Source organism: Solea solea, chromosome 7, assembly GCF_958295425.1.
Source record: "Solea solea chromosome 7, fSolSol10.1, whole genome shotgun sequence".
Lineage (NCBI taxonomy): Eukaryota > Metazoa > Chordata > Actinopteri > Pleuronectiformes > Soleidae > Solea > Solea solea.
Window position 1 is genome coordinate 20639779 of NC_081140.1, and position 27246 is coordinate 20667024.

Below are 27246 nucleotides of genomic sequence, written 5' to 3' on the forward strand. Positions count from 1 at the left end.
GTCCTCAAAGTCAATGGTGAGTTTTGTGGGTTTTTCCCAAAATAAATCAGTAAGAAATTTACTGGTTTCCACAGTTAACATCTTAGGCCAAATTTGATAATGAGGAGATTCCCATGGGCCAATCGTCCACATGAATCTGTCTGTTACGGCTGGGCAAACCCTGAACTCATTACCAGCTGAGCTAATGTTGACGACACGACCAGGCTTGAATTTCCTAGTCCTAGTTCATCCCTGGCCATAAATAATACGTTTTAAAACCAAAGCTGCGGGCTTTACAAAATCTGATTGTGGGCCGCTATTGGCCCACGGGCTGCACTTTGGAACTGGTGACACCAGATGGTAATATGAGTGTACAGGGTCTTTTGAAGAGAGACGGTGGGTTCCTACCATCCTTTTCTGGTGGACATTCATGACATGAAGGCAGTGAAGTCTTAAAATATTGCATACTTTTAATGCTGGATGGAAATGGAAAAATGTTCACCAAACACTTAGACATTCACGCTGCATGATACATGAGCTAAAAAATAACAGAATCGATTTATAATGTCCTCCCCATCACACAGGCTTTATAAGTAAACCATCTTAATATTATTTACTGTATGCACTGTATGTAACTTTGATCAACGTTAAAACCTAAAACAACACTCTGTACTGTTTATACTGTGCGTGTACATATGCATATGCTATGTTTTTCAGTCTGTGCACATGTGTGGGGGTTATGGGGGCTACAGCTGCCGCTTTATTTTTAGTGAGTTATCATATTTTTAACATAGATTTTTGCATCTTATACAAATGATTATCGTCGCTGTGTCGCTGTATCGTTATTACGCTCTTCTGTCGGATGGGTTTTGTTACTGTTCATACGTGAAAATTTGTCAATATTTAATCACAAACGAGAGAACACGGGCCGTTTACACTGTCACAGTTTTGGTCTTAATCTCCTTCCTGTGTGACCTCACCTCTGCAGGTAGCCTTTTGTTTTGTGTCAACATTTGTGTCCTACTTTAAAATCTCCCCACTATAACTTTTTCACTCTGCACTCTCTCTCACACACACACACACAGTTGCAAATTGCAGTGTGTTTTGTTTATTTTTCTTGTTTGTGTGTTCTGTCCACCCTGTCTCGTCACTACTGATACACGTGTTTCACTGTATTGTCATGTCCTGCTTCACAAAAAAACAAAAACAAAGGAGTAAATAAGATGTTTTTTTTTCTTTCTTTCTTCTGCAGAGGTGCTGTATGAGGATCTTCAGTACCTGTCTGTCTCTGCCTTGGCTCTGGCCTGTGTGGCCGCCCTCCTCATGCTCGTCATGTGGCTCCTGAACAAAGTTTACAAGAGAATAGTAGCGTGGAGACGCAAAACTCAGATGCCAGGTAATGTTAAGGGGTATTTTAGAAAAAGTAATTCCCAGAAAGTGGGTCGGGATCCACAGATGGGTTTATTTTGGGTCTCCAAATTAATTTGCAGGATTATTTTATAGTCTTTTACTTAAGATTTGTGTGGGTATTTTTAAAGAACATGGATAAAATAAAGTTTATTATTCATTTATCAAATGTATATCTCATGGAAATGTTGATTTATTCAAAATGAGTGTATAACAGTTCAAATAGTAGGCTATTAAGAAAATATTAAACCAGCCCAAATTCAAAAAGTGGGTCCCTGAATAAAAACTTTGGGAAACGATATTTATTTTCAAACAATGTTTATGAATGATTGTGCTAATGTGTCATCATGTTTTGTGACGTATTGTAAAGTTAATCCTCTTACCCCAGCGCTGTGTGAAGAATAAACCTCCACAGTTAAGATACTTTCATGAATGACCATAAAAGTAAACTTTACAACATCATGGAAAATGCTACACAAGCTACATGTGAGTAGTAGAATCGTCATAATGAAATACGGATGTAGGATTATTTGATATAAACTTTAGTAGGTGAGAGGTTTGTTGACCCTGCAGTCTTCACTGATTTAATGTCTGAATGTGGCTCGATGGGTGTGAATGTGGGTTGAAGGTTATGTTCAAATGTGTGTGTGTGTGTGTGTGAGTCCAAAGGTCTGTACAGTTTTGTTTTTACAGGGTTGTGATATGACCAAGTGTAATTCCTCCTTCAAACAGAAAACAATGAGACGGAGCTGCAGCCTCTCTGACAGACAGACAGACGTACAGGACGTCACACCAGCGCTGCGACACAGGGACTATGTTTGTTTTTACATTACATTGTCGCGCACAATCCCAAATACAAAGCTGATGACACTGGATTGATTGTAAATATTTCACTCAAAAATAAATTCTGTATTTATTATCTCAATAAATGAATTGAGATTTTTATTGCTTGTTTCAACGGATGTTTATTGTCAACGTCTCCCAAACTGTGAGTCTGGACCCTCATGTGGGTTGAGGGACTGGGAAGTGTTATGGTCTGTTTTAGTGACAGATCTTCAATCATTTTGCTAACAGATTAACCTGTTTGAGTGTTTTTTTCTGTTTTTTTTAGCTTATTATATGATAATATTATCTGCTTTCTTTGCTCTGTACAACAAAGAAATAATTAAAACTGAATCATATCAATTAATTTCTTAATTTTGAGGTTTGAGAAACACAGGGAAAATACTCAGAATTATGAAAATAATCATCAGAAACCAGATTTATTTTGTTGCCACAAAACAATGAGCTGTTAAGTGTGACACTGACTGACTGCGGTGCTGATGAGAAGTTATCAGAAAACATGTTTCCACTGCTTTATTATCATGATGACATATCAGTGATTTATTACTGCACTTAACACAAAAAAACAGAGCAGACAGCAGACACTACTGAAGGAGGACAAACATGTTTAAAAAAGCAGAGGACAAATCACAGTAGCAGAGGTTTTTGTATCATGGCTCCTGCTGCTGCACCTGTGTGAGTTCAAACGTTTGGAAACGGTTCAGTCCAGTTCACTTCAGGAAGACGTTTTATCTATGGACAGGGAGTGAGTGCAGCCATGAGGAGCTCCATCTTGTAGACAAAGTTGCGTCCCTCCATCTTGCTCCAGTGAACTTCTTTGTAGGGCCCTCGCAGGTGGCTCCACTTGGTGTCCTGGATGACGTCGCTCTTCGGCAGATCTTTAGACTGGCTGCGGGGGAACTGGATCAAGACTTTGCAGCCGCTCTCTGGGCCGTTACGCACTGCACAGACAAACACACGCACTCTGTTAGTGACTAAAACTTAAGGAATTGAATTGTGGCGATTATTTCATGGTTTGTTTACTATTAACAACTGTAATTATTGTTTTGAGATGTTCTTCCTCTTCAACCAGTATGATCAGCCTTTCCTTCTCAATTTACAACACCCTCAGAGTAAACTTCATTTATCGCACCTGAGATGGCGTACTCTCCATTGGGAGAGGCGACAGTGACAGCAGAGGCGTTTCCGATGCTCTCCACTGGGCCCAGGCCAACGTGGTTACTGAAGCTGAGGACGTGCCAGCCCATCACTTTGGCCAGCTGCTGAACCGCATGCACCTGATGCTGTGACATCTGGAAAGACACAACATTACCCCACACAGAGGAAAAGGCATACATTACTAGAGCTTCATCTTAAAGTCTCTATATTACACACAAGGATTTATTTTTAATCTAACAGTATTTAAAGCTTGGATAGCTTTGAAGTTAATGAGTAATAATCACCAAGTAAGTAAGGAAGTGTGTTGTGTGAGATGTTTGCCCAGGGACACATCAGCATGCAGACTAGTGAAGCCAAGGATCAAAACTGTTTCTAGCACATGAAAATGTTCCCCCGACTGGAAATCGAAAATGGGCCGTGGCAGTGAGCGAGCCGAATCATAGACTCCCTATAGCTGTCCTATACGGAGAGGGTGGTGTACAGCAGGTGTGCACACTGCTCCAGGTAGCTACACTAGCTGCTGCTGTGATACCTGTGAGAGGAGGAAGTCCTGCAGCTCCTGCTCCTGGTGTGACAGTGTGATGGTGCGTCCATCTCTGTGAACCACTCTGATCTGCTCCACACCGATATTCAGCTGCAGCTGGATCGACCTGAACGCACAACATATTGGTTGGTCTTTCCTTATATGTTTCTCATATTATCTCCCCTTCCTGCTTGAGTTCCTCCCTCATCCTTCCCTCCTCTGCCCCTTCCACTTACTTGCAGATCTGCTCGTAGCCCTGAGAGGTGATGAGCACTTTGACGCTGGACTCATACACATCGTTGATATTGGACCAGTGAGCCTGGATCTGAGGGTCTTCAATTCGGCTGGCCAGGCTGTCAATGGTCCGTGCCGTCCTGGTGATCACAGATATAAACATGAATACTGATGTATTTAAAGGATGAAAGGGAAGAGAGAGAGTCTTGGGTTTTTTTGGTGTAAATGATCAATAATTCAACAATAGCCTTTGAGCATAATGTACATCAAGTTATTTGACAGAGATATAGACTTCCGCACGTCTTCTGGGCTCCGTTTACAGCCTTTGCAAAATCCGTCTCATCGTGGGAGACTATGACCAATCACAGGGCGGTTGAGAGAGCGACGCAGCTCCTATTGGCTGTTCAAAAAAAAGACTACTTTCCATTCAGGTACATTCAGGTTATTTTAAGGACCCTGGATAAACTATTTACAGCCGTTTCTATAATGCCAAATATTATTTTGATAACCTAAACTAGACAATTCCAAGAGAGAGGTTTGGTAAATGAATCACAACTTAATTTTATCCATGTTATTTGAAACATATACACATAAATCTTAACTAGAAATTCTGCTTATTTGGTGACACAGAATAATGTTAGATTGATCTAGGTCAGGGACAGGATGGCAGCTCCTAACTCATATCAATACAAATCTAAAGTATACTTTAATATTAAAGATATTAAAATATGTATGCAAGTCACATGTTTTGTTGACAGGCAGACGCGCAACACACATCCGCAAGTCGGAGTCACAGCTACAGTGACATTTAGCGTGTGCTTGACACAGACACATTTTGTTACATTACTGTTTGTCACACTAAGGAAATAAACAGCTTCATTTAATAGTTTTTAAAATCTTTGGGGCTATTTTAATATGTGTGTTTATAAATGTATTGTTCAAACTCTGATGAACATAGAAAAACTCAGTTAAACTAACTTCACCTGCTGCGTAGGAAGATGTGTTTGGCCTGTTTGATGATCTTCTCCAACAGCCCCTCGCTCTGCTGCAAGCTGAAGATCTCAGCCTTGTTGTAGGCCAGTGGCCCTGCCAGACGCATGCGTTTGTGGCCAAAGGGAGCGGTGGAAGGATGGGGCATCACCACAGAGCTCAACTGCTGCTTGTGGAACTGTGACAACAAACAAAGTTGTTTGATGAGTAACAAAACATCTGCTTTGGTGTCTTTGTTTTTGTCATATTACCAGCAAATTCAAGACTAATTGAAGTAAAACTGTATAATATCAGACAACTTGTCCTACTAATACAATCGTTACATTATAATGACGTGCATGTAACATCAACTTAAATCACATTGGTAATATTGTCCCAACTTTATCTTATGGAAACAACACAAACTAACCTTTAAAACTGCCAAGAGGCCAAAAACAGCTCATGGGACTCACAGTGTGTTACTTGTGTATGAATGAATTAAGACAATTAAAAAACATTTGCTTGGCATTTCTTATCACTCTAACAGATTTGCGTCTCACCTCTCTCATCATTTGATGCAGGTTATGTTCCAGTACGTAAAGGTGGTCGTCTGGTTTGGGTTTCTCTGGAGACGCCCGCTGGTTCTTTTTCTCTCCCGTAGAGTGGCACAATGAGATCGAAAGCTGCAGACCTATGAAGGACGAGTACAAGAACAGAAAAAGCATGAGTTTGATTGTTTTTAAAATACAAACACAAGGCAAAATATGTATAGCTCATGAACTTTGGGTGAAATATAATTCGACATTTATTTTGCATGATATCAATGTAAAAATACAGGAACAAGGCGGGGGCATCAGCAGCGGTCAGACCAGCTAATGCCGACAGTGATTATATTTCACCTATACAACAGTATAATTAAGTGTCTTACAATTACACTCAACAAAGAAAGACCCAAGACTCAAGACTGTTCTGACCTGGAAATGGCTGTGAGATGATCTGATTCTTCACAACAATGTGAGGGATCTGGGATTTGATCTGAACAGCTTCCCTGGACAGCTGCGCAAAGATCTCCTTACAGAGCAGAACATTCTGAGCGGCTTCTAGCTTCACATGCCACAGCTGGGTGCCTAGTCATAGGGGAAAAGAAAGATGAAGAGATCAAAGGTGATAAAGGTGTGGAACATGGAGAAAGAGAAAGAGAGAAGAGGGAAATGTGTGTAGTGAACTGTACCAGCTTTAGATTTTGAAGGTCTCCTAAACAGGTTTACTGTTCCCAAATCTCCAATGTCTGGAGCTTGTTTCTGAATGGACACCTGAAGAAAAACACTGGACTTTAACAACGTCTTATATCCCTGCTGTGTTTTATCAGAGCATGCCATCAGATGCTGATCCATATTTTCTACCCACTCACCTTGATATAAGCAGATCCCTCCAAATCACTGGGGATCTGGACATTAAGAGGACAGTAATCTTCTGGGATCTTTTTGTCCAGATCAATGTCTGTGTTCTTAATGACCTCAAATGTGCCGTGGTGAGGAAAAAGGGAACCTATGTGGTTAAATAAACAGTTTAAAACACATTAGCTTGGGGTTAAACTAGTCATCTAGTTTTGTGAAGAAAGTAACACAAGAAGATGTTAGTTTATAGACAAAGTGTTTGACGGAGTTGCCTAACCATCCATTAGAGGCCTTTTCACCTGCACTACGGTAGCTGAGGTCTCCCAGGATCTTGTCTCCTACTTTGCGGAGTTTCCACTGTGAGCGGAGACGCAGCAGCTCCGAGTTGAAGTCCCGCTGCCTCCTGTTCTCCTGGTTCTCTGCAACTGACTTAGTGAGTTTCTCCGCTCCCTTGAGGAGGAGTTGCGCGGCTGTGGCTAAAGATTTCTTTTTACTGATCAGCTGGAACACCTGTGGGGTCTGCACAAGGCCAGAATACAGTTGTGAATAAATGGTTTACCAGATATTTGTGTGCTCATTACAATAGCTATCCAGTGAAGATGATATGGTGAAATTCTACAGCGGTTTACCTTTCCAGCCGATGGATCCTGTGACACTGGGTCTAAGGCCATGTACTTCTTTTCCTTCACCACGCTGAGCACATCATGAAGCACACACATCTCTGTCAACGCACTGCGCAGGTTGTTACGCACCGAGTCCCAGGGCCAAAGAGAAGGCTGAAACTTCACTGTACCTGTGTCAAGAAACCGATGAAGACATTTTATTTAAGAAAATATATAAATATATGAATAATAAAGAGTGTTATATTATGTAAGAGAACTGTTTTTTTTAATTCACAGGCAAGTATTCTGAAACGTTTTGACGATGCATGCGTAGCTGATAACATCAGAGGATCAACAGTTGATTTTGGATAAGTTGCACAACACTTTACCTTCTTCTTCTTCAGGCTCCTGCTTTCCCCACTCACGGTCTCTGGTTTCGCCCTCAGGTCCATCTTCCTCTGAGTCAGATCCCTGGCTAAAGTCAATTCTTTGTGCCAACTTTGCGAGGTTCTGAGACATGGACAGTGGGGGGACATATGTCTCTGTCCCATCCAGGGCCACTTCCTGCACCTGCTTCTCACAGGAAGACTCGATGCTGACCCTCACTGCTGGAACCCCAGACATAATGCCACAGCTGAGATGAGGAGGACAAGCAGAAATACACAATCATCAAGACTGTGTGAGTCCCAGAGCAGTACAAAGCAGGTCAAGTAAAATGATCTATGCAAATTGAGCTGAGAAATATAAACAATGTCAAACAAAAGTTTTATACATTTCAACAGCTGAACATGGAGAAAACAAGAGGACAATAATATATTTCATTATGTTCATTCATTTAATTAATTAATTCAAACGTGCTTGCTAATTTAATAATATCAGAGATCTGGAGTAATAGTAGTGGAAAGTGTCCCACACAAATTGCTTTTAAAATACAATTATATGCTGCGGTTAGCAAGAAAAAAGAAACAGATAAATCACTCATAAGTGAAATGCAAGACTTTTTAAACCATTTGGTGTTATTCAATGTAGTTTAACTTTTAAATAACAAACCTGCATATCTTTAGTATGTTTTGATAATGTGGGTCTACCCTGCGGATGCTTTATCTGCTATATACTTGTTTCTATAACAATTAAGATTAGATCTAGAAGTGTTCATACAAATACATGGATTATTATTAGTTTTTATTGACGACAGTACTAGCTAGATTTCATTGTAGTCAGGTCAGCTAGCTTTAGCCCCTTGCTAATATTACAAGAAAAAGACCATCAGAGCAGGAAATAAACACAGAAATGACCACAAAGTGTATGGGTCACTTTAAACTCACCACTTATATTCACCTCGCGTCACTGCAGTCTCTAGGATAAGAGTTTGTTCACTGGGTAATTATATTTTTTTCCAGTAAGATAGAAAATGTCTCATTCTTTTTATGCGCTACACCGGAATATGCGCACTCGACTGCCCCCTAGTGCACAGGGTGTACTTTTTATGTACGGCGTGTTACTTTATTTTTACCTTTTTAGGCTTTATTACCTGATTTGATGTAATAATTTAAACACGTCGCTCTTGTTTCGTCTCTGTGATTTTCATATTTATGGCTGTGATATTTCAAACTAGAAGCCAGTTAATGGGTAGGAACTGTAGTCCGTGGTTGGAACTATGAAGGACTTTGTTCCGCACGAGACGGGGCACGGCGGGCAGTTCAAACTACCGGATGGACGTTTAGGAACGAACCGTTCAGGCGTCGTCGTGGAGGTTTCGATAAACAAAAACTGCTGTTAATATATTCTTTCAACAAATCTTTTCTCTGTTTTTACAGTTTATCTGCATTTTATTTACCGTTCTAAAAAGTTCCTTCTCGTATATTTCAACGAACGAAGTGATGGCAGCGAAGCTAGCGGCTAACGGAGCGGCTACCTGCTGTTTGAGAAATGTTCGCCTGCTTTTGTAGAAAATGAAGAAAAAATTGGCCAGAATAAGACCGAGCCCTAACGAAGAGGCTCGGATACTAAAAGAAGAACATGAAAGAAGGAGAAAGCTGCGAATACAACAGGTAACCAGCGTTGCTGTTTTCTGCTTTACATTGGTTTCTGTTGTGATTGATGGCGCGTGTCACTGTGGCGCTGTTAAAGCCATTGTTTACAACATGGTTTCTACCTTCGATTATTTCCTTAATAGTCGATCAGTCAGTCAGATGAAATTAAATGGTTATTTTTGCGAATATGCGAGGAGATATTGCAAACACAAATCTATAAGATAACGAAGGAAGTACCACAATGAAATGGCGGACAAATTATCCAAGCAGTATGCAAACAAAATATACAAAACAAATAAGTAAAGTTGCATACTCGAAAAGCAGTGAGAGGAAGTATAATGTAGCTCCCCATCCCTTCTCCACAAATTATTAACAGAAATAGTCTGCTTCCTCTCATTACTGTCCTTTGTCAAGTACTGTACATATGTAACATATACGTGTTCTTCAAGAGTGCAGCAAATAAGAGATGGTAACCTGGTAACTTGTAGCATTCACTTCATTTCTATATTTCCCTAAGAAATAAATCTGTATATTTATATGCTTTAAAACGGTTTAGAACTTTAGGACATTTTATTTCCACTTCAAATGTCCCAGTCTTATCACATTTACAGCAACACCTTGCGGGACATGCGATCATGAAACTAATGTAAAACATCTAAGAACTCTTTTATTACTCCCATTACTGGAACGTTTGCAGTGTTACAGTATCACAGATGGTAAAGGTAGTAAATAGTAAACATGTATAAACACAATGCAATCACAGAACGCCAGAAAATGTACTTGTAAAACAATACAAATAGAATCGTACAGTACCATTTTCATCCTTTTATCTTCTCAGCTCTTTTAGCTTCTTTTTCCATTAAAGCACTTTGCAAATCCATAATTAAACAAAATATTTCGAAATTGCTTTGAATGTTTTAACTTCTGGCTGTCAGTCTTTAATTATCTGATATGTATCATAATTATTGATATCAACTCATTAATTATTTTTTTTCCGTGATAACCTTTTTGGCTATATTGGCCCTTTGTCCATTTACAAATGTCCTATATGTGCTACTCTGTGACTGTGAGCGGTTTTGTATTGATGTGTCATTGCAATGAACATACTATTTTCATGAGTCTGAGTCACACCAGCTTTGATTAGTTGTTATAAAGCTTTTTTGGGACATCTTTATGAAAAGCACCCGTTAGGAATGTCTTCAGACTATTTTGCTTTGATACACAGGTGCGGGAGCAGCAGAGGCAAATTGCCCTGCAGATCCGTCAGGCGGTTGAGCAGCGACGACAATGTGAGCTGGAGCAGCTGGGGGAGGAGCTGAGGTTGGATTGGGAGCAACAGCAGAGGGAGAAACTGGACAAACTGCAGAGGTTGTACCAAGAGAGCCTCCAACTTCTCGGTCAGGGACACAGAGACGCAAAAGAAAACGTAAGATAACACTGGCCTGAGAAAAGATGATGAAACTGTCACAGTCTGTAGTGCAGTGTTGAGTTAGATTGTCTGCACAGATCATATGCAAAGTACTTTGGTGAAACCAGTGAACCAAAAGGTGTACAAAACCATGTCACGATATCTAAAGCATTGAATTTGTGTTTGCCCCCTTTTTTTTTTTAACAAGGAACCTGATTTGGCAGCAATAGCACAGAGGGAGGAGGACAATCATGCCAAAGCAGAACAGCGTCATCAACAAGCCCTGAAGGAACTGAAATCTCAGAGGCTTGAAGAACATGAGAGACAAAACAAGTGAGTAGCATCACAAAATTTGCTTCAAGGCTGTTCCCATGTTGGAAATGTCATAAAAAAGATGACGTTCATGTCTGTTCCTTGTGTTTCTCTGCAGATCCATCAGTGCCAGGAAGAAGGCACTACAGACAGAAAAGGAGAGATCAGCAAAAGTGGCCAGCCTCCCACCACCTCCCCCTAACCCCATTCAGGTGATTCCGCCCCAATTAAAGATTTCAGTGATAAATGTGCCATTCAGGTGTGAATCACTGAATTTTGACACCAAATATTTCTCTCTTTGTGAACAGCTTACTGGCTATCTAATTTTGATTCTTTGAGCCAGTTTTGTTAATAATTATTAATTTGAGTTTCCTCATTGTATGGTTCATATTCTTGAGTGAGTTGAGGTAACGGTGTTGTTTTCTTGTTAAATCAGAACATTGATTTCAAGAAGCCACATGTGGTAAAGAAATCCGATGTGAGTTCCTTTGCTGCCACACATTATCACATGCCAGAGAGCACTGTGGATAGAGAGGTGGATACACAGCAGGTATGCTTTCTGAGATTTTTTATTTTTTTTGTCCTGCCCCATCAGTGTTGTCTGATCTATAGATTTGTTTTCAGCGTAATGCCCATGAGGAAGCTGACCTGGAGGTCAGGAGATTGCAGGACCTACAAAGGGAGGCAATGAGGAGGAGAGAGGAGCAGCTGGAGAAGGCTCGTCTCAGGGGGAAGCAGGCTTTGAAGAGGGAACAGCTCATTCAGGTGCATATTACCTGTTAGTGTTACTGACAATTCCATCATTGCAGAAAACAATTTCCCCCACAGAGATTGAAAAAGTATTTTGATTCTGAAATACTGTTGAGTAATTTGAGTTTGAGTGAGTTTTTTTTTCATGATGAAAAAAGTCAGAGGATTCTTTTATTTAAAATTCAGTTAATTTTTATTTGGATAAAAGTAATTTCCCTTAACAGTATTCTTCTGTCGGGGTCTTTCTATAGTAGTAACACTACTATAGTAAGTAAGACTACTACTATAGTAAGTAAGACTACTTACTATAGTAGTAAGACTCTAGTATTTGGCAGGATTATTGTTCAGTTTCATCTGAGGAGCGCCAGTAGGAGGCCCTCTCTCTCTTACCTGTTCTATGATTTATCAAAGCCTCCTGTGATGGACAGAATTAGCTAAAGCTAAACCCAAACCTAGAAGAACACTTGATATACAGCTCATTGAAAGATTTTTTCTATAATTATTGATCCAGTCTGCTGTACCTTTTATGTACAGAGAGCATCTATTTGAGCCTGATTTTTACTTGGTGCTCTCTTTAGGACCGCGATCGTTTGCTTGTTGAACTGGAGCACATGCAGCAGACGGACATGCTGAGGAGAAGACAACAAGTGTCTCAGATGCCACCTCAGATCTTCCAGCCTCTCTACAAGAGACAGGAGGCGAGGGAAGAATTCCAGAGGGAGATGGAATTTGCCTTTGAGGACATGTATACTGGAGAGAGGAGTAAGGATTCTCTTCAGTGGTTTTGTTATGAATATGTATTTTAGAAAAAAGAGCCACAAATTAAATATGTCAAAGATATGTTTGTTTAAAACTATGTTAACAAGGCAATCAGAGATGGCAGACTTCGCCCCCATTCATGTTCAAATCCCTTCAGGGTCAAAATTCTAACAAATTCCAACAAGCCTCTGTCGGCCTCTGTTGCTCATATTGCAAGCAAGTGCAGAAGCACACACAGACAGCGCGACCAAAAACAATACTTCACTTCAAATATGACCATAGTTATGGTATGGAAAAGCATTCATGCTTTTGTGGAAGATCTAACATGAATTTATTTTTAATGGATACTTAAAATCTTGACCTTTTCTGATCCAAGGAGTCAAAGGTGACCTGGTGGTGCAGCTGGAACCAGAGCCCCTGCCAGCTTTGTCCACAGGCAGCCAAGACCAAGAGCTGGACGTCACACTGGATGAAATCACCATACAGGGAACAGAACACGCATCACATGATGCTGAGCATGAGGCTGCCAGGACTGAGCTGGACACATCTGCTCAAGGTGAAGAGATGCACCAGAAACACCAAAAAAAAGAAAGAAAGAAAAACAGCCTGATCGTCTAATGTGATATTCTCATGAAATGTTTTAATTTAATGTTTGCCAATGTCAAACTGCATTCAGTATTTTTTTGTATTTTTAGTGGAACCCACCAAACCTGCTCCAAGGCGGGCGTTGCGGAAGCTCTTGGATCGAATCAGGAGCCAGAGGAACCAGTATAATGAGCACAGCAGTCATGTCCCTGCAGCTGATTCACAGACTGTTGTCAATGACCAGATCCCAGAGCGAGACACGACCATCGAGACAGGCTCTCTTACAAACAGCCCTCCATCGAGCGATGAGAAAAACAAACAGCCCTCCATCGAGCTACCTGAGCCTCACTCTGCCATAGGTCAGTCAGTCAGTTTGCCAGATTAAAAAAATAGTTAGCATGTTATGAGATTATGACCTTTTTTCTCGCATTTAATTCAATCAGAGTCGGAGACAACTGAGACGTCAACTGGAGGTGACTCCCTATTCTCTGACAAACTCAGAAACAGAATCCAAGAATTTGACGAAGAGCAAAAGAAAAGGGTAATGCTGAACCCTGTTTCTATGATATAGAATGGTAATTGTTATGTGGTCAGTGTATGTGCTGCCATTCATGGCTTGTTCTGTTTAAACACAGAGACGCTGGAAATATGTAGTGTCTGCCTTTTTAAATGAGTATTTGTGTCTTTATTACTTTTTGTTTTGGCACAAACTACACAAAAGAATGTCTCTACTTTCTTTCATTTACATTTTATTGATGGAAAGTAACTCTTGATTTAATGTGCAAATAACACATACATATCAAGTTTTACAAACATTTAATTTGTAATGTGGTGATCCACATTACAAAGGCTCCTTGAATAGAATCTACATCAGCTTAAGTGCACACTTTCTTAAGTATGTGTTTGCCACTTTATCTCACCATTCGACAACCTTTTCCAACTGGAATCAAAAGATTGTAAACCACTCACTCTCCTGCACCAAAGTCCACAGAGAAAATTAGTTTACAGCTTACAGGGAAACAGGACTTGTTGCTCTTCCTCTGCCTGTTTGGTAAATGCTCACTTAAATCTGGACTGTGATTTCAAACACCACATTTGGCCGTGCAGTGCATCAATTACGTGATTTACAAAGTGACATAAACTTAATTTTCCATACTGTCTAATGGCAAAAACAGCATATTCATAAAATGTGTTATGTTTAAAAAAATGAAACAAAAAAAACCCTGACCAATCACTTTAAAAGCCTCGTGTCTTTTTGTAATTGGCCAGAAAATAACGATTCAGGTGATCCTAATTACTTAATTAGCACAGCCTCTATAAGAGCATGAGTGTGCTGGACAGGGTGCTGCAGACCTTGGAATGGCAGGCCAACATGCTGAAAGTAGTTTGAAGTTAAATTATTTAAAAGCAGTTTAAGCAGGAATTGAGCAGATTTTGGCTGCATATGTTGTATCTACATCCAGCAAAAAAAGCAATAAGAGTCACTGTGAGCTGGATGGGAATTCCTGTGAAGAAGGTTGATTCTATGGAGATGATCGATCCCGTCGACAAACATATCATTCTCAGGCAGAGAACTTCAATGGTTTTTCTTCACTTCCACCTGGAAATCGACCGATCTTGGCTGCAAACTGGCTTAATGATCACACTTGTCTGTGATGTAAGAATGTTTGCAGTTTGGCTAAAGTCAGTCACTGTGTGTGTATATTACCTCTTTTGTCCAGGAGGAGGAGCTGGAGAGGGAGAAGCAGCAGCAGGTGGTTTTACTCCAGGACCTGGAAAATCAGAAGGTTAAACTGGAACAGATGCTGCTTGAGGCTCAGCAGGAGAGGGAACGGCTGAAGGCTGATGCGAAACAGCAAGTGAATGTAAACCAACCAGATGTATCTGAGCAGGATCAGGACCTCCTCTCAGTCTGCCCAGGTCAAGCCCCTGAGGTCAGTTAAAGGTCCAATATCCAATACTTGAGCACGACTAATCGTCTTATTTGAACATGTATGTCAGAACAAAATAAAAGACATTGTGACTGCTATTTCAGATATCATGCCTTTTCTAGAAAGCTACCAAAACAGAAGCTTGATTACAACACACGGAAGGCGGTGATCCGTTTCCATTTATGTTAAGTTTTTGTGTGGCAGAATGTTTCTGATTTTAAGTTTTCACATTTGTAGCGATACATAATTGTACATCAAAAATACTGTCTTAAGAGGTGTAGGTGTTGAGGTATAATTTCTTCCCTTTTTTTTTGTCAATCCAAAGCTCAAAATACATACCTGCCAGATTCATTGTTGGGCTGATAAATTCTTTTAAAATGATGTTCATAAAATAACTTGAGTCAACTTAAGTGTTGCTCCATTGCTTTCTACAGCTGCAGCCTCCTGCAGGTGAACACAACCACACCCACAGGATTAGAGAATACCAACAACGTCTACTTGAACAAAACGGGTATGTTTCCCACTCCCCTTCACGTATTTAACCTCAGAAGAATTTAAAGAATTCTTTTTTATGGGTGCTGAATATAGAAGTTGTTGAGCTGTGTTGATTGTTTAAACATTTTAATACTTAGTACCCCATTTAAATTTAGAATCCACCAGAGATCAGTGGAAGTGGCTCGCCGGCGTTTGGAGGAGTACCAGCGAGCACTGCGTATTCGTTACAACAGGACCTCCACATCATTGCTGCCTGCTGTGCTACCTACAGGCCTCAGACCCCAACCTCCACACAGATCTCAGTCCATGCAGCTTTCAATGCCATCACATGGCCAAAATCAACCACAAACCTTTCTGGAAGTCCCAACAAGAGAGTCTGATGCACACGTGTCATCTGTACCTCTTCCTGGCTCCAGTTTGATTGCTGGCTCCAAGATGCAACCTGATGAAATGGAATCTAACTCAAATAATTCAAGGAACCACAGACTAGAACAGAGTGTCTGGTTGACTGACAACATAATGGAGAGAGTGACAGGGCACCTTCCAGAAAGAGTTAGACTCTGCTCGCCCACCATGCAGCCACAGCACAAACTGTCGTCATCCACCATCCCACTCCAGCTGCATCCTGACTCCCCCATTAGCCCGAGCTCTCTGCCTTTAGATCATGCAGCATTGGGTAAATCTGGGACTTTGTTACATGGTCCTCTGCAGACAGCATCCCTGAGCTCCAAAGATGACGACATGGAGAGATGGAGATTAGAGCTACAGGACGTCCAGAGGCGTGTGCTGGAGCAAAGGGAGGCAGTGGTGCAGCGGCAGAGTCTACAACAGGAGGAGAGGCAGAGACAGGAAGAGCAACAACGGAGACAGGAAATGGAGATGGAGCAGATGAGGCAGCAGAAGGAGACTCTGCAGGCTCTGATTGATACTGACTCACAGGTAAGTGAGGACGCCATTGCTACTTTGTTTGCTACAGTTGAGTTTGAGGAACACCTTTTCTGAAACCTCTTTTCCTGTTCTGCTTTATTTTCTCACAGTCAACCGCAGATGGAGCTGCTGAAGTGCAGGTTACAGAGAATATTGGACAGACTCGCCTCAGGTTACTTGTGTCCCTGCTACAGGCTATAGAGGAGTCTAATGGAGGAACCTTATCACACTTGGAAAACCCTCAGGAGGATTGCTCGAACAGTAATATGACTGGTACAAATATCTTTTCCATATCATGCCTCTACTTATCATGGTGGGGATGATTAAGGGCTGCATGGTCACCATCAAACTGAATTTCATATAATAAAATTAACTTTTTTTTCTTATGTTTTAATGGGTAGCTTAAGATGCAAAGCGTCAGTTCTGTGATCCAAATTAAGTGACCTATACTTTATTATTTATTTATTATTTATTTATTTATTTATTTCGGTCATGACATTTAGATCACTCATCACATAACAGTGCAGTTCACACAATATACATAACCGAAAGGGAATGCGGGAGAAGCAAAGCTTAACTAGTCCCGCCCCCATTATCATCATACATTTCGTTTCCTTTTTTTTTTTTTTATGACATTTTGACAAAGAAAACATTTCAGGATCCGATAGAACTCAGAGATATAGTCTAGCTCTAGACAGTCAACTCAGACTCCATGTGTGTTTATTCATGTGTCCATGATGTTCCGTCGAGCGTGACATTCTCGACTTGTTGCCTGGCATATTCAACTTCCCAAAAGTCACAAATAATCCAATCAATAGAGGGCACTGCATCATATTATTATTATTATTATTATTATTATTATTATTTTATTTTTTTCACTTTAGTCATCTATTTCATCCGTAGGATTCGCCTCGCTTTTCTTCTCCATCCTTTTCATGTGCTCGAGGATTGTTGAGACGTCGGAGCGCAGCCCAACCATGAGTTTCTTTGTTATTGCGCTTTCCACCTTCATATCGCTCCATTCCCTGGTCCTCTCACTGTTGGTCTTTCTCAGATACCGGTGTTGCAGGTACATTCCCCATCCCAGGGAGAGCATTCCGATCATCATGAATGTGAATATGTACACATCCTCGACATCCTCTACATCCAGTGCAGCAAGGCACACGACTTTCCACTTATCCCATCCGTCCCGAGTGTAGCCTGACATGTAGGTCCCAACTGGGCAATGAGGTTCACCATAACCTGGATTTCTTGATGAGAACACTTTGTCGAACGCATTCAGTGACCAGCTAAGCAGTTCCATCTTGGATCAAGTGATTCTCCGTAGTGATGTGCTTCACCGTGGCAGCTAAATACTACTCATGTGTTGACATTTGTCTCAGTGTCAGCTGTTGTTTGGGTACATTTTATTTTTATTTTTTTTTTGTTTGGTTAACTTTGCTTCCCCTGCCGTTTCCCACAGTGTCTACAGATTTCTGTCCCTGACCTGTCATACTTTCTTTCTGTGTCAGTCTGTATCGATTAATAGTCATCTCTACATACTTCTTTTTAAATACACTCAGTTTTGCTGATTTTTTCATCTCCTCATCCAGATTGTTCCACTGTCTGACCCCCGTGACCGATACAGTGAAGGATTTTAATGTAGTTCTTACCCTTCTCTGCCTAAACCTCATGTTCCCTCTTAGATTGTGTCCCTCCCCTCTGTTCAGGAATAATGTCTGTAGATTGTGAGGGAGGTTTTTGTTGGCAGCCCTATAAATCATCTGTACTGTGCGGTATTTTATTAAGTCATAGAATTTAAGTATTTTTGATTTGGTAAATAGTTGATTTGTATGCTCTCTGTAACTGGCATAATGTAGGATTCTCAAGGCTCTTTTTTGGAGTATAAACACTTATCACTACAGCTCTATCACGTTCTTCAATGTTAATTTTCTGTCCAAAAGGTTCCATCACTCAGATAAGTGCTCCTGTTGGACCTGCCCCAGCGTCAATCCTCCCTCCAGGACTCTTCCTTCCTCCTGCTCGAGCGGCAAAGCCTCCAGTGACCCGCATCAGGCTGGGAACCATGGCAGCAGGGACTGATCAGCATGAACTCAGTGCTATTCCCGAGGTAGAGACGCCAGTAAACATCAGCCAAGTCACAGGTCAGCTCGGCCCCAGAGAAAATGACTCCTCATTTAATGCAGAGGAATAAGAGTTTATTAAATTTGTATTTCCAGATCTGGGGGTTAGTATGAATTTTCCCTCACACACTGGTGCCTGGGACCTGCAGGAGCAATCAGATTTATCTGTATCCAGTGTGAGCCACACTACTGGAAGAACACCAAGCTCTGGATCAAGCTCAAGTAGATCCAGCCATTGGGTCTGGAGAGAGAGACTACTGACCGGGGCCTGGACCTCTCCAGAATATTCAGAGTCTGGTATGGAGAGAAAAATAAGAGAAATGATAGTTATTGCAAAGGATACTTTGGTATTAGTGTGAAAAGGAAAAGTTGAATAGTTGAAACAATGTTTTCCAGATTCATTCCAGAGGAAAACCTCACCTTTTTCCTCTGACTCTGGGAGAGGAGCTGACTACCCTGCTCCTGCACTCACAAGCTACAGATCGCCCACAGAGGTAACTACTGCTACTTTGGGCAATGTGTTGTGTAAGAAGGCTGCAACTTTTTTATATTTTCAGCCGATTATACTCTTTAATTGGTTGGTTATTTTAGTCAGTCTAGTGTCAAAATGTTTCAAATATGTATTTTCTCAAAATTGTGACGTCCTCAAATATCTTTTGTCCACAAACCACATATTGAAATACAGTCAAAGGAGCAAAGAAACCAGGACATTTGCAATATAGAAACTGAAAATGTGTGACTTCATAAAAAAAGACTTGACCCAATTAATTATGAAAATAAAGATTCATTTTATTAATTTTCTATATAGACACATGCAGTTGTATATTATTTTTATGTTGTCTCTGAGTTTCTCTGAATTCCCTCTGAGATTCACAAGTTGTGGGTCGATGATGAAAAGTAGCCAAATCTGAGTGCTGGGAAACTTCCTCAGTCTGTGATTATGCTTGAGAAGCTTTCTTTTTTGTGTGTCTGTATGTTAAAGGTGTATATGTTGTGAAGTGTGTGTGTCTTTATGTTGTGAATGCTCTTGTCATTGTGTGTCTTCTTTCTGAGCAATGATGTGAAATTATTGTTCCTGAAGTGTATTTTAATCGAAATACATTTTATGAGGGTTTCTACACTTGAACTGAGCTCAGTGAATCTTTACAAAGTGCTTTATTAAAAAGAAACGTGAGGTAAGTTCAGAATAAAACGTAAGCATGTGTGTCAGTCTCGTCAAAGGTGTCCTGATTCCGACCTCTCGTCCACCATCTCCACTGGCAGCTACGTCACCACTGATTTTGAGGAGAACACAAACACTGGTGAGGCAGACTTTTGTTAAAGATTTTTATCATATAAACCATCACAATCTGAATATGTAGAATAAGAGGAAATTAGCCAGGTCACCCCATGTGTTGACTTGCTCTATATTAAGTAGTTAATCTGGTTACGTGAGCCCTGTTATATACCTTAGATCTGCAGACTGTTGGGTGAAGGAGACACAAGTGGTTTGTCAATCCATTTTAAACATGGCCATGAGCTACAAAAAAATCCCCATTATCATGCAAATTTTGTTCTCTGCTTTATTTCCTAAATCCGCTCTTTTTTTTCCCCTCAGATAAACCACCACCTCTCGGACCTAGTGAGGAACAAAGTCCAAGAGCAGTTGTGTCCTCTGTGTCTGGTCAAAGCTTTTTTATTAAGGACAATTCAGCTGCACCTTGTCCTGGTTCCATCATTAGGGATGCTGCAGTTGCAGTGCATCCCAGTTCTTTAGTTGAGAGATCAGCTGCAGGTCGTCCTGGTTCCTTAGTTAAGAGAACATCAGCTGCAGGTCGTCCTGGTTCCTTAGTTGAGAGAACATCAGCTGCAGGCCGTCCTGGTTCCTTAGTTGAGAGAACATCAGCTGCAGGTCGTCCTGGTTCCTTAGTTGAGAGAACATCAGCTGCAGGTCGTCCTGGTTCCTTAGTTGAGAGAACATCAGCTGCAGGTCGTCCTGGTTCCTTAGTTGAGAGAACATCAGCTGCAGGTCGTCTTGGTTCCTTAGTTGAGAGAACATCAGCTGCAGGTCGTCCTGGTTCCTCAGTTGAGAGAACATCAGCTGCAGGTCGTCCTGGTTCCTCAGTTGAGGGAATATCAGCTGCAGGTCGTCTTGGTTCCTCAGTTGAGAGAACATCAGCTGCTGGTCGTCCTGGTTCCTCAGTTGAGAGAACATCAGCTGCTGGTCGTCCTGGTTCCTCAGTTGAGAGAACATCAGCTGCAGGTCGTCTTGGTTCCTTAGTTGAGGGAACGTCAGCTACAGGTCATCTTGGTTTCTCAGTTGAGGGAACGTCAGCTGCACGTCATCTTGGTTCCTTTATTGAGAGCATGTCAGCTGCAGGTCGTCCTGATTCCCTAGTTGAGAGAAGGTCAGCTGCAGGTCTTCCCAGTTCCCTAGTTGAGGAAACTTCAGCTGCAGGTCGTCCTGATTCCCTAGTTGAGGGAATCTCAGCTGAAGGTCGTCCCGGTTCCCTAGTTGAGGGATCCTCAGCTGCAGGTCGTCCCGGTTCCCTAGTTGAGGGATCCTCAGCTGCAGGTCGTCCCGGTTCCCTAGTTGAGGGATCCTCAGCTGCAGGTCGTCCCGGTTCCCTAGTTGAGGTAACGTCAGCTGCAGGTCGTCCCGGTTCCCTAGTTGAGGTAACGTCAGCTGCAGGTCATTCCGGTTCCCTAGTTGAGGTAACGTCAGCTGCAGGTCGTCCCGGTTCCCTAGTTGAGGGAACGTCAGCTGCAGGTCGTCCTGGTTCCCTAGATGAGGGAACGTCAGCTGCAGGTTGCCCTGGTTCCCTAGTTGAGGGAACGTCAACTGCAGGTGGTCCTGGTTCCTTAGTTGAGGGAACGTCCGCTGCAGGTAGTCTCGGTTCTTCAGCTGCAGGTCGTCCTGGTTCCCTAGATGAGGGAACGTCAGCTGCAGGTTGCCCTGGTTCCCTAGTTGAGGGAACGTCAACTGCAGGTGGTCCTGGTTCCTTAGTTGAGGGAACGTCCGCTGCAGGTAGTCTCGGTTCTTCAGTTGAGGACACTTTGGATGCAGGTTGTCTCAGTTCCTTAGTTGAGGGAACATCAGCTGTAGGTTGTTCTGGTTCTTTAGTGGAGGACAGGTCTGTTTCTGTTCATCCTGATGTGGTTGTAGAATCGCTGTTTAATGACCGCAGCATCCAGCGCATCATAGACAGATACACCAGGGAGCTCGATGTCTCCCTCAGCATCGCTGGAAAAACCACAGGTACACCACACATGATGAAGCCTTTGTTTTCTCCTAATAAATTTAATTGCCGCTGTTTTTGACTTGGTGTTATTGGGTTTCATCCAATACTTCAAACACCATAATAGATGATTTGGCCATTTATCTGGATGTTTAAAATTCAAAGGCCAGATGAGATATTAATACAAAAATTACACAACTCTCCACACTTGGGATGTAACTGTGTGAAATGCGATTGATCTTTCAATTTTGTATTTCGAAAATAGAAGAGAAAAATGTTTTGATTATGGCAGAAATCCAAAGATAAAATGTCACATGTGGCCATGTTGACGTTTATGTTCATGTTTAAAATATTTGATGCCATTTGACTGCACCATGGTAATTCAGTGTGTTTTCTCTCTTCAGACAGTGAAGGCTTGTCTGTGGAGGAGGCTGGATCTTCTCTCTCACAGTCGTCTTTGGTTCAAGGCTCAAAGAGGCAAGTCGAGGACAAAGGAGCTCAAGGTCCTCAAACTCCTCTTTTACACACAGCAGGAACACGGACACAAAGCAGCCTGGTCAGTGACCCTCAAACCACTTCTATTATTATTATTATTATTATTATTATTACTACTACTAATAATCTATAAATAGATACAAACATTCAGTTATTTTCTTTCTCCCACAGCAAAGTGACACTACAGCTGATCTACTTCTGGTGCAGCCATCACAGGCTGAGGACTCTTTCAGGCCTCTGATTGGCCAGCTGGCTGACCAGTCCTCCTGTCTCGCTGTTGATTCAGCCATGGAGCAACTGGTTGGTCAACCATTTGCTCACTCATCCATGATAGGTCAGCTTTCTAGTGTGCCGGGTCAAGGCGGTTGGGATTCCACTCTGAGCAGGATAATTAGTCGACTCTCCCATCAGTGGAGCAGTGGGCAGAACTGTAATTCAGGTCAGCTGATGGGTCCAATGGTGGAGGAGCCGTCAACCTCATGGTTGGATGAAGGTCAGGAGGAAAGCCGGATGAGGCCACTGGTTGCAGAGCTGGACACTGATCATCACAGTGGTGTCTCAGGTAACAAAAATGCCTGCAGTAAGATTCAAAGAGATGATTTGGGTTTTTGACCTGTGTAAAGTGAAGTTTGTGTTGCTTTGTCAACTGCACGCTCTCCTGCACCAAAGCCTACATCATTTATAATCAGTAGTTCTGACTTAATTAAATGACACAAACTTACCCAACAAAGTAGCACTAGATTAGCAGCTGGTGTCTCTGCTGAGGTATGAGAGACAAGTGGTTTACAAAACAACACAAACATCCTCTTCGGTCAAAAACATCTCACTAATCACTCAGCCAACCACACTTCAACAGATTTTACTCCATCCATATTTTATTAAGTATGTTGATCAATTATCAATACATATTCTAAAAGTCCATGATGATACATTTTCTTCCAGTGAAAAAACAGGTTTTATCGTCTTCTGTTTGTAGGTGAATTTACCCACTTGAATCTTGGCGTCTCAGCTGAGGACAGTTTGCCGTCACACCCAGCGCTGCCTGCTGAGGCGTCATCTCATAGTGCCACAGCCCCAGGTGTGAGTCGACGTTCAGAGGAGCAGATGCCTCTGAATCAAACCAGTCCTGTTCTTCTGGAGTCTGAGAGCACAGAAGGTGAGGTAACGAACAAAGAATAACATCATGAAAACACTATGAATACCTGTAATCTAGGGGTGTAACAATAAATTAATCCTCACCAGAAATGATCAGTATGTGTGTAAATGAAGTTATTTTTTTATTTATTCAGGTGCATTTTGGATTACTCTGGTAAAAGCTACTTTATGGGTTGTGATAGTATTATTTTTTAATCTAGTAAATTAATATAAAATTGGACTTTACATGCAGACTGTTATCTGATTTAGCTGCACTTTGCTGTCTTGTATTTTCTCACTTGATCAGAAACTTAAGTTCATGATTATTATTTTTTTTAGTTTTTCCTGGTTCTGACTCATTCCACACATTGTTTGCTGAGGTCACCCACAATGAAACGGCTGACCCCTTCATGACCTTCCACCTGCTGGAACACAAAGTGCCTGAATCACCTGAAGGAGAGCTGGCCTGTGGTGGAAGCAGTGAGTCTGATACCCACACTGATCCGTCTGTGGAGTCTGAACTGTCACCTGAACACCTGCGAGCAGAGAAATCAGGTCTACACAGCTCCTGCCAGTACCAGCCTGATGAGTCCCTCCTCACGTTAGAGGAGAGTGTGAGAACAGATGTGGAGAAAACTGCTCTGAATCTGTCAAACATAACAATGTGTGATGATGATGATGATGATGATGATGATGATGATGATGCACCTGATCTGGAAGTGCTGCAGCCAACGGGAACAGCAGCAGGAAGGAGCTGTGTCTCTGAAAATCCTCAAGATTCATACACATACAGTGAAAATGTGAAGTCTGAGCAGTGTTCAGACCTGAGCGTCCCTCTGTCAGATGAGATATTGGTAAGACTACACTTTCATTTCCTCCTTGAAATGTATTTTTTACTCGCGTTTCAAACATCCTTGCGTATCTTCCATCTTTCTCTGGATATCAGGAAGTGCCCAGTGAGAAAGGGATCCTGGAACAGTCTGAGATAACGTTGTTGAGCCTGACAGACGCCACACTGCAGGACCAGGAGACGACCATCGCTGAGGAAGACAGAGTTTGGGAAGACGAATTTCCATATGGAGAAGGACAAAATTGCCTTAAGAATGAGGTATTTTTCTACTATAATATCAAGAGTGTGACTGAAAGGCCAAACAATATTGATGGGGATTTTTGCTGTTTTAAGTGTCAGATTGGCTCATCTCTATGCAACAATTTTGACAATTACACGCACAGTAACACATGGTGCAAGCTCTTTGGGTTAAGTGTCCTGTTCAGTGACACTAGAGATGACCCACTCTACCTACACACCAAGTGATTTATGTCAAGACAGGGGGAGGCAACAGCAAAAATTTGCTAGTTAAATGAGACGACTGGACGGGTTTCCAGTACGACTGTAAACAATGTGCCCACAGAAAGTTTCAGGAGTGAATTCTGCTGATGCGTTCATCAAAATGGGGGGATAATTGCTTCCTGTGCTACCGCTGTGTACACAAAAGTTCCATTGGTCAGGTCGGTTTTTAGATGGACACAACATACAAATGTTTACAGAGACCCAGAAGCAGAATAAAAATCACAACAAAGTTGCCCACTGACTTAAGTCTGAATGACTTAAGTCATTCAGTGAAACTACACTGAACCTTGTTTCCAAAATACTTTTATTTTACATGATTTGGTGTAAAAATATGATTGTACAACATCACAGTAGTGACATTAACAAGTTGTTGATCTCTGGACATTAAATGTGTCTCCTGTAGGGGGCAGAATCCATGTTGGTGCCAGAGGAGAGACTGAAAGACAAGGACCAAACTCACCCAGGTGAATATTTTCATGAATGACGACATTGGTTAAACTGTGGGTAAGCGTAACTCGTCACAGACTTGAGGCTTAAATGTTAAGTTTGTGTGGTTGCCATGACCTTTGACCAACCAAATCTAAAGTCATAACATGTTTGCGTCTGGAAAAAAACAGTGCAGACTGAAATGACTTTGGTCAGTAAAGGCAAGTGACCACTGGGTGGGTGATTCTAAATATGAATGGAAAAATGTATGAAATTAAATGCAACTGAAATTTGCATTTTCCTTTTAAATCAGATCATTATACTGTACATTAGTGTAAATTCATGCCTCCCTTGAATTAGTGACTTTCCTGGAGTTTGAGTGGGATCAGAGCAGAAGCCTGCAGCAGGTCAACCAGCAGAAGTGCAGAGCTCTGCTGCAGAGATCGTGCCGCAGGCTGCAGGACATCAAAGCTAAACAGGCTCGGGTCAAGAATCAGATCCAGGCTCCGTCTGAAGCCAGGGAGGAACCTGAATCTGTCGACTGTGAGGAGACGATTCAACCAGAAGCTCAACAGAAGACGAATAATGGAACAAAGGAGGAACAAGCTGAGCAGCAACTACAGACGGAGAAGGAAACAGGTCTGTTCACTCTACTTTGGTTCTGATGTAAATTAATGTTGGTGGAGAATGAAATCCAGGTGTTGAGTCAAAGTTACTTTCGCTGATGCTTCAATATAAATCTCCATAGTCACTTTAAGGTTGAGTGTGTAAAATGTACTAACCTTACCTTTTCCACAGTCTTATCTTAGAAAAACACTGAGGAAATGTTATAAACTACAGAGCAGCCATTTTAAATCTGTGTTTAACAAATGGAATCCTACACCAATGACCAGAAATGTGTTCCACTGTCAATGTGACACCTGTTAACTAACTCTAACTAACTCTACAAACTTTCAAAGGAAAGCTCAGATAAAATAATTATTATGAAATTATAATTTTAATCCCATACTTTTTTTTTGGTAAATTAAAATGCCTGTCACAGACCACATGCAGTACCAACACACCCCACAAGGGGGCTGCAGCCAACACATTCAGAATGAATGTTGTAGTGAAAACGGTTAAATATCTGATATGGGGCAAAGAGTTTTATTTACCTGAATAAAAGCCTTAAACCAAAGTCAAAACTTGGTCTGTTGTAAAAGTGACTGGTTTTTAATCAAAAAACCTTTGTTCTTTCAGTGAGAGATTCCAGGCTGAAAAAGACAGATGGAGTGAAGATCTGCACACCAGAGCAGAGGAAACATTCTGAGATGTATCAGAGAACTCGGAGGTAATTTTAGATCAAATCAAACCCATTCATCTGGCCCAATTTTTTTTATTAATCGGTCAATTATTACTTATTTCAGTTTCAATAAACTTGATGTTAGTAAATGACCCGACTCCAGTATTTAATGTTTAGTTCACACATTAATATTTGAAATACTGTATATGATATTGCACTGCAGTGAAGACCATATTGGAGACACTGACCATTAGTGTTCATTAACTTATTATATTTATTATACTATGTGGACTGTAATTTAATACAGCTTCTCTCAATGTTCCATCGCAATCTGTCACATTGTGAAATTAAGCTTTTTCTAAAAATTCCCTGTATCCTTGTCCTTCATCTGATCTGCTCCAAAATCGAATGGGCTCTTCCTTTGGCCACGCCCACCTTTACCCCGCGCTATTTCTGGTTTCGTAGTTTCTCTGTAATGATATAGTCAATGAACACAAACCTTGCAGGAAGTAAATATAAACATTTGTGTTTTTACAGATTGTACGAGCAGCTGCAGGAGGTGAAGCAGCAGAAAACCATCAGGAGCAGACAGGAAGCTTACGTCCAAAACAGACTGAAGGCCCAGGAGTTCCACAAGGTAAAGATCCACAACTACAGACTGTAAACACGACTACTGTTACTCTGCTGATTTGATACAGGAATCTGTTTCTCCATCTCTTCACAGAAAACTTTACAGAAACTTCGTGCCAAGCAGAAACAGCAGTGATGTGGTGTTTTTTTAGTTCTCTGAATTAACTTAAATCTGTAAAATTTTAATCAATAAAGTGTTTAATTTATTTGAATCCAGTGTTGTGTTGTGGCAAATTAAAATGAACACAGACTTTCACAAAATGTATTTAATAAAT

General features: G+C 41.3%; 3 protein-coding genes across 5 annotated transcripts in view; 2 read left to right on the forward strand and 1 right to left on the reverse strand.

Moving 5' to 3' along the window:
• LOC131462566 (V-set and transmembrane domain-containing protein 5) overlaps nt 1-2331 on the forward strand; it is a 5740-nt gene extending 3409 nt beyond the window's left edge. The window contains exons 3-5 of the mRNA XM_058633872.1: nt 1-16; nt 1232-1375; nt 2119-2331. The exon at nt 1-16 is cut by the window's left edge and continues 311 nt beyond it. Coding sequence (XP_058489855.1) covers nt 1-16; nt 1232-1375; nt 2119-2150 — 192 coding nt within the window. The 3' untranslated portion in view covers nt 2151-2331. The remainder of the gene's footprint in view (nt 17-1231; nt 1376-2118) is intronic.
• Nucleotides 2332-2727: 396 nt separating this feature from the next.
• Nucleotides 2728-8577, reverse strand: med17 (mediator complex subunit 17). Of its 2 annotated transcripts, none has more exons than XM_058633868.1 (13): nt 8438-8577; nt 7502-7746; nt 7140-7303; nt 6810-7029; nt 6525-6661; nt 6345-6426; nt 6088-6240; nt 5674-5804; nt 5128-5312; nt 4147-4284; nt 3920-4037; nt 3362-3521; nt 2728-3170 (listed from the first exon to the last, which is right to left on the reverse strand). In XM_058633868.1, the coding sequence occupies exons 2-13, from the start codon at nt 7734-7736 to the stop codon at nt 2962-2964; spliced, it is 1932 nt and encodes a 643-aa protein (XP_058489851.1). In that variant the 5' UTR covers nt 7737-7746; nt 8438-8577; the 3' UTR covers nt 2728-2961. The 2 variants fall into 2 exon arrangements, with proteins under 2 accessions (XP_058489851.1, XP_058489852.1); XM_058633869.1 differs by having other exon boundaries at nt 8451-8566.
• A 79-nt stretch (nt 8578-8656) lies between these two features.
• On the forward strand, nt 8657-27183 carry cep295 (centrosomal protein 295). Of its 2 annotated transcripts, XM_058633866.1 has the most exons (29): nt 8662-9163; nt 10371-10571; nt 10762-10886; nt 10984-11077; nt 11302-11415; nt 11490-11630; nt 12194-12377; nt 12751-12930; nt 13070-13318; nt 13403-13500; nt 14681-14893; nt 15325-15401; nt 15541-16324; nt 16423-16585; nt 18256-18456; nt 18532-18732; nt 18832-18929; nt 19646-19736; nt 20033-21673; nt 22058-22209; nt 22320-22710; nt 23125-23304; nt 23622-24136; nt 24229-24390; nt 25037-25097; nt 25420-25698; nt 26299-26389; nt 26879-26978; nt 27066-27183. In XM_058633866.1, exons 1-29 carry the CDS (start codon nt 9065-9067, stop codon nt 27105-27107), a joined length of 6927 nt encoding a protein of 2308 aa, XP_058489849.1. In that variant the 5' UTR covers nt 8662-9064; the 3' UTR covers nt 27108-27183. The 2 variants fall into 2 exon arrangements, with proteins under 2 accessions (XP_058489850.1, XP_058489849.1); XM_058633867.1 differs by lacking the exons at nt 24229-24390; nt 25037-25097; nt 25420-25698; ... (1 more) ...; nt 26879-26978; nt 27066-27183 and having other exon boundaries at nt 8657-9163; nt 23125-23309; nt 23622-23832.
• Nucleotides 27184-27246: the final 63 nt, after the last annotated feature.